The following is a 7311-nucleotide window of genomic DNA, read 5'->3' as shown; positions in this document are numbered from 1 at the left end:
AATTTGAACATGGATATAGTTTTTGAACTATAAGAATTAATAAATGGAGTTTATTTTGATTTCATGATGCTTATAGATTTGAGATTTCATAACATTTATGGATCTTGTAATTGTTAGGAGGGTAAGTGAAGGATTATGTGACAACTCCTTAGGTTCGTAAGTTGTATTATGTTTGTTTACTTGTATCCCTTTAAGAAACAATCTTTTTAGAATAATTTGGATTGATTGAATGCATTAGGTTGATTAAAATGCTTGAAAATTTTCTTATTCTGTGAAATTACATGTGGTAATGGACTTATGTAGGAGGGTAGGTTTCCAAACATATCTTAGTTTTGACTTTGTTCTTGGCATGAAGGACCCTCTTGTGATAGAATAGTTTCTTTAAGTGGTGTAGGTTAACATGAATCATTTTGATTAGAGTTATATTGGTTGATGAACTAGGACCTATGAGGATTGACAAATAAATATAAGATTAATATAGATAAAAAAATGAGTTTGATATTTTAAGATTTTTATTACGAATTAATGGATGTTTTGATGGATGAAGGATTATAAATTTATATCCATTTCTTAATGGAATTATATTTATAGAGATGTTGGAGCATTTTGATAGATGAAAAGGTAATGGTTTGGCACACCATATTTCCTAATGCAAGCAATTGAAAACAACGCTCTTTTTGTAATCATGCCAAGCGTTTACCTTAAAAAGTTGTTTTCGTAGCTAAGGAAATGGCAAACTCAGACAAGGCACTCGCCCCGTGTTTTGGCTTAGGCCTTCACGTTATTGCTTTACAGTCAACAAATACGGCACTTCAGCTCGACAGAAGTTTCTTCAAATTCTATCCCTTAGCGCACAAGTTTCATACGATGGAATTCGATGAAATCAATCCGTGAGGTTCTTTCTCTTTTGTGTGCGACGAGATAAAAATCGCCCAGAAATCAATTGCTTTTGATTTGAGCTGAATATGAGAGGAACAGATTTCACAAAAATAAATTTCATTGAAAGAAGAGATGGAGATGGATTCTGAGATATGGTGCAGGCTACCAGAAGAATTACTCATAATCGTTTTAGCCAAGCTGCCCACTTTGGTGACTGCGAAGTTCAGGGCAGTTTGTAAACAATGGAAATTTCTTCTCTCTCCATCACAGTGCTTCCAAAGGATAATACAATTTGTATATCCCTGTTCTACCCCTGCGTTTCTTATTGGCCGCCTGCATCCTTCACATTGGATAAATTCTCTCAATAACAATCTATATCTACTTCAACCAGCACTTAATTCCCACGTATATAAACTCTCCTTAGAATTTTTGGCACCTGACTCCATGAATGTAGTTACTTCCTGCAAGAGCGTGCTTTGCTGCTCCAAGGATGAAGCTCCCACTTTATTCTACATTTGCAATCCTGTCACCAGAACATGGAAAGAGCTTCCTTCTCCTATTCAACTCAGACGATATGATTTCATTGGATTGGCCTTCGACGGCTCCACAAGGGTCTGCATCTTAATCATTGGAAGAAGTCTAATCATCGGAGAGGAAAGCAATATGGTGGTGGAGGTTTTTAATTCACAGACCAATGCCTGGACGAAATTGCAGATGAATACAACCAGATCAGTTTATCCATTGGGGGAAGGGGTGTATTCTAGAGGAAGGTTTTATTGGGTTAACTCAACTTACCTTGGGCTGAACGGATGCAGATTGGATGTTGTATCATTAGATGTAGGAAAGAAGCATTGGAATGTTATTAGACATCCAGAGTTAGTAGATAGATCCCTTTCTCAAAGTTTTTATCATTGGCAGTTAACTGGGTATGATGGGAAGGTGGTCTTAGTGTACAGTAAGGATCTGTGCTTATGGAGATTGAATGAAGATGATGGGGATGAGAGATGGTCAGAACTGCCAGAATTGCCGAGGAGTCTATGTAGAGAAGTTTTGTATACTGGGATTGTGAACGACTTTGGCAGCCAGAGAAGTGCACAAGTAGTGGTAGACAGGAGTGGATGTATTTGTGTGCACTTGCCCAGGATTAAGATGGTTGTGTTTGATGGAGAAGGAAGAATGATGCAGACGATTGAAGGAAGACAGATGGCAATGTTTACACAAACACGTCCAACATCAGTTCGTGCTTTTGAGATCAACAATGTTTGGTGGCCTTAGTGTTTGTTGTCATGCCATTGTTGGATCATCAATGTTTGAATGCACTGTATCATTGATGTTGTTGCGCTTAGCCATCTAAGCCTATGAAGAAGGAAACAGATATCTTGAATTTCGATCAAAGGAATTGTGTTTTACATGCTTGTCTTTTGTCTTTCTTGTCGCTTATCGCATTCTTCATGGATGGTAGAAATGATCTATTCTTTTGGAGGGAAATTTAGCAAGTTTGAGCAACATCTATTACGTGCAACACTTGAAAGCTCTTGTTTATATGAATGTAAATAATATTTTAATAATCACATTAGTCGATAGTTAATATTATAACTTGTGATAGGGAGGAAGTGGTTTGTTCAATTATAATTTAATTGTATGGTTTTTAGATTAAATTTATTGATTTATATTTTGAGTAGGTAGTGATTCATGTTAATATATTTATATTATTTATGTATATATAGACTCACAATATAATTTAATTAATATTTTTTTTAGTATTGGAAGTAAGATAATAATATTGGATTTGAGTTTTGTTTAAAGATTGAGAGGTTAAATAAATTAAAAAGATGAATTAGATTTTATGTCTAATTTTTTGAACCCTTTCAAAGAATGTGCATAAAACAATTGTTTATGATATTTATATATTGCTTATAAATAAATTTTTCAAGTCTTGAGTGTGCATAATGGTGAAGGTGTTTGTACTTCATAGAGGACATATAAGTTTGAGCTGAAAATGACATATCTTATATACATATATTCTAGAATAATATATCAGGTAAAAAATATCATTTTAGGCATCCACAAAGAAGGTTGAGCACATAAAATAGTTTTTCAATTAATAATGACAAGAAAAAGTTTACCCCATTTTTAAAACTATTTTCAAACATCTTTTAAGATATTTTTGTTGAAATATAATGGACCTTTATATACTTCATTGGCGAGATTGTTAGATGGTAAAAAATAAAAATAGTTTTTTCAGCATTCTTATATTGGTTTGAGATGTAAAATACATCTCCACAATCTTAATAAATAATTTGAGAGTAATAAAAATACACATCAAGCCTTCTAGTAAAGCTTACTCTATACACATGAAGACTTAAAGAATCCACCACTAAGCCAAAACTATTCTCATTTATTGGTATGAACACTTAAAAGGTCTCATTTAAGAAAATAATGCAAATCAATAAAATGTGATCAAAGTTATGTCACCACTGATATATGTGTTGGCAAGACACATTGTACCAGTTGAGTTAAGTGCTTAAGGAATGTTTTTGGGTTGTCATTGATGGCAACTCAAATCAAATTTCGCTTCTGGTATATGCTGAATTGTTTTACCAGAAGTTTGATATTCATTTTGTTTAATTCTGGAAGGTCGAACACAAAGTATGGGTACATTGAGCAGAACTCAATTTTGGTTGCACAATTTTGGTTGTGGTGGAAGAGGTAGTTAATTGGATGTTAGAAATAATTTTTTTTCCAATCCTAGCCTCTAGTATTGATTCTCATGCAAGATAGAAGATCTGGTATTCGGTATTTCAAGAAGAACAGGGTTATTAGTGATGAAGCACTTTATGCAGAATCTTTGGGATGATTTTTTGATTGGTTTTAAGTTTGAGGTGGTCGAGATGACATGTGTGAAGTATTTAATCAATTTTTTTAGGTCCGCTTATGGATTTGTAATCGAATTAAGCCGAATTATTGTTACACATTTCATGTTTTGCAAGTATTTTGAAGCCGACATATTTGTGACCTAATCAAGTGGTGTGGATATATAAGACCGATCTATTTTGAGAATTTTGGAGATAGATGTGTGTGTGTAAATATTGTATGAGTGTTAGTGCATAGCTTCACATGCATTATGCTTGGACTAATGCTCTAGTATATGATAGAGAAAAGCAAAATAGATTAGTGTGTCAAAACAATGAAAGAACTTGTTGTGCTTAATCGAAACTGCATTTTTGCATTTGTAGATGCTATTCATTAGTTCAGACAATTTGTTATCATCTGTAATCATTTGTAGGACAGGGAGTCCTCCAAGGTTTGCAGGCCTCTTCTTGTAATTGAGTAGTGAGCTCTAGGAAGTGTGCATGAACGCATGTGCGTTCCCTTGTGATATTATTATACTTCTGATCATAGTATTATAATATTGTGGGTCTCAATCCTATCATAGTTTTTCCCTTTTTGAGTTTCCACGTAAAAAATTTAGTGTTATGGTTATGTGCTTGTGTGTGTTAAGTTTTTGCACTTTGGTTTTATATATTTACGTCTAATGGTTTAAGAATCAAATTAAGAAAGTTGTTAATTGCAGAATATTGATTCACCCCCCTCTCAGTGTTCATTGATACCAACAATTGGTATCATAGCCTAGTTCCTTTGAGGAAGCCTAATAGCTTGAGGAAGATCTAGAATAGTGAATCAATGGACTCTAGTTTATAGAAATAACTTATTGTGGCACTTGAAGACCTAGATGCGGAAAGGAAAGAAGCAAGTAGCCTAAGAAGAAGTTTGAGTGATGATGAAAATTTCATTGAGTCATTGAAATAACAAGTGATAAACACAAGGAGAAAAAAAAGAAAAGCATTGATAATCAAGTCATAAAAGAAAAGACAGGTGAATGTGAAAAACTTGCTAGAGATAATGCAATCTTGAAGAATGAAATGCAATACATTGTGATGAAGCTAACAAAGGAGATTGAAGACAAGAAGAAGAATGAAGAAAGTCTGACTCAGTCATTGAAGGATAGATCTAATGAGTGTTGCAGACTTAATCATAAAAATGACCTGGTGAAGCTTGATTTGATATAATCCAGGAATAATGAACAAGAACTTGAAAGGCATATCATAATTTTGAGAGATGAACTTACCACTGCTAATGAGTACAAAGAAAAATTCAAAGATAGCTCGGTTAAGCTAGATGAGATGTTGCAAAGTCAGAAGATTAAAGGTGATATGGGAGGACTTGGATTTGAGAAAGGAGAAATCTCTAGATCTGATCAAAGAAATGCTAAACCTCATCATCAGAAGAACAAGAGATCACTGGTAAGATAGCCTAATGCTTATTAATTCAATGGTAAATATTTTGTTTGCAATAAATTTGGTCATATGGCAAGTCAATGTAGAAATAGAGCTAATTAGAATAATTCATCATTCTCCAGACAATGTTTCAATTGCAATAAGTAGGATAAATGTGAGATTCTATGCTTATGGAAGATTTGGACTTATTAATCAATGCAGATCTAGGGGGAATCAAGGCAATTTTAGGCCTAATAAGAGAAACAATAGTGTTTGCTATGCTTGCAATAAATCTAGTCACATTGCAAAATTTTGTAGAAGCAAGAATATGAGAAAGAATTCTCCAACAAACAAGAACCAATTAAATGATAAGGGCAAAGTGAAGGTTGAAGAGATCAAAAAGAAACACAAGAAAATGAAGGTAAAGAAGGATTATTCAAATGTAGTGAATGGGTCTACACCTAATTCCGGTGTTGGAACCTCATCTAGTAACTAAGGCATTTGGCCTTAGGGGGAAGCTTTTCATGCAAATCCTTAAAACCCCCTCTCTAAGATCTGTAACTAGTTGCAGAAGATTGTAGATGATTATAGATGGTTGTGCAAATGATCCTAAGAGATATCTAGAATATTTGATGTCGATTTGATTCTCTAGTACAATATTCATGAGATTCAAAACATTCAAGAGAGTTTTAGGGTTAAGCATGCAGAAGATAAAAAGGCATTTTAACATTCATTTCTCACATTGTGTTCGAAATGAAAGATAAGAAGAGTTTGGTGAAGGATATTGTGCATCTAAACCAGAGCTTGAAAGGACTTGGTGAAGATTTCTTGCATCTGGTTGAAGATAAAAAGGTATTTTCTGAGTTTGAGCTATTTGTTCATAACCTAGAATTCGATAATGGAATCATCTAGTATGGCAACTCCATTGGTTGTTGAGGTAACGGATAGGGAAAGGCCTAAGTTTAAGAAGCATGCATTCAAATCGATGGAAGATGATCCAAATGGAGCCTTTTCATCCATGTTGTATGGCATGTTGCATGTTGAAGATATTAGTGCATATATGATTGCAATATTGAGGAACTTCGGAATGCTAAAATGCTAACACTATACACCAAGCACATGATGGATGGCATGGGCAACTTGAAACTAGAATTCAAATCTCTACAGGTAAAGGGTTTTATTCAATTTGTGAAATTTTTGGTTTTTGATGAACCAGAATGGTCAAGTACATTTTGAGAAGGGTCCATGATTAATTTATGTGGCTTGATAAACTACACAAGATCACCAAGCAAGCAATCCAAGTGGTAACATTTTTGAATGCAACCAATCAAGTTCTTGGTCTAAGAAATGTGATGAACAAGACAGTGACAGATGTAACCGGTTCCCAGCATGATAGTAGATCGATGACAATTAGTGACATTGTTGAGTATGATGTCATATTTGCATCCATAATGATAGGTTATAAGGTCTATCAATCTAGCAGAGAAAACTTGATATCTGGTATGACAATATATGTTGCTTATCAAATTCTAAAGGAGGACAAGTTGTATGATCTATGTAGAGTACTTCTGAGTGAACTAATGAGTAATATAAAGAATATAAAGTGGGACAATAAGCATGTTTTAAGTTTGGTACTTTGATTTTTGTTTAGCCTTCTATTTCATGAGAGAGATCCTCGGTGTAGCCAAAGTACAGTGGGCACATAACAAACCAGTGGTAGTGCAAATCAATTAAGTCTTACAAGGATTAGGAGATGCTCAAGCATATAAAGCTATCATGTGGCATTACTTTAAATCCTTCCAAGGCATGATGCAAACCAGGGAAAGGATTCCAAAGAAAATTATGGAGAAGTATGAGGACACCATATGCTTCATGGTAAAAATTAACCAATGTCTAATGGAAGCCGTTGAGCCAAAGATAGTATGGATCATGCCCATGGGGTATGATGTTTATGCAAATACTCTTGATGAGTATTCTCAACATCTTTCGAGTAAGACAGTGGATGAAAAGGAAGAAAGATTTGGGACATATCAGGAGAAGAGTTTATAAACTTTCATTCCCAACTCACCAAGCCTGGTAGGCAAAGGAAGATGAGGAAGGAAGTGGAGCAACTTGCAGAGGAGATGGGCATAAAAAAGGAAGCAGTTCGCAAAGC

General features: G+C 34.4%; 1 protein-coding gene across 1 annotated transcript; it reads left to right on the top strand.

The window, feature by feature from the left end:
- Positions 1 to 1011: 1011 nt before the first annotated feature.
- On the top strand, positions 1012 to 2154 carry LOC131056371 (F-box protein At5g49610). Its single transcript, XM_057990731.1, has one exon. It carries the CDS (start codon positions 1012 to 1014, stop codon positions 2152 to 2154), a length of 1143 nt encoding a protein of 380 aa, XP_057846714.1.
- The last annotated feature ends 5157 nt before the right edge of the window (positions 2155 to 7311 follow it).

This window comes from Cryptomeria japonica, chromosome 7 (assembly GCF_030272615.1).
Source record: "Cryptomeria japonica chromosome 7, Sugi_1.0, whole genome shotgun sequence".
Classification (NCBI taxonomy): Eukaryota; Viridiplantae; Streptophyta; class Pinopsida; order Cupressales; family Cupressaceae; genus Cryptomeria; species Cryptomeria japonica.
Note: the sequence above shows the minus strand (reverse complement) of the source record. Positions and strands in the feature narration are given on the sequence as shown.

Bases quoted from the DNA above. Each gene is read 5' to 3' on its own strand.
- LOC131056371 (XM_057990731.1), top strand. From the start codon at position 1,012: ATGGAGATGGATTCTGAGATATGGTGCAGGCTACCAGAAGAATTACTC.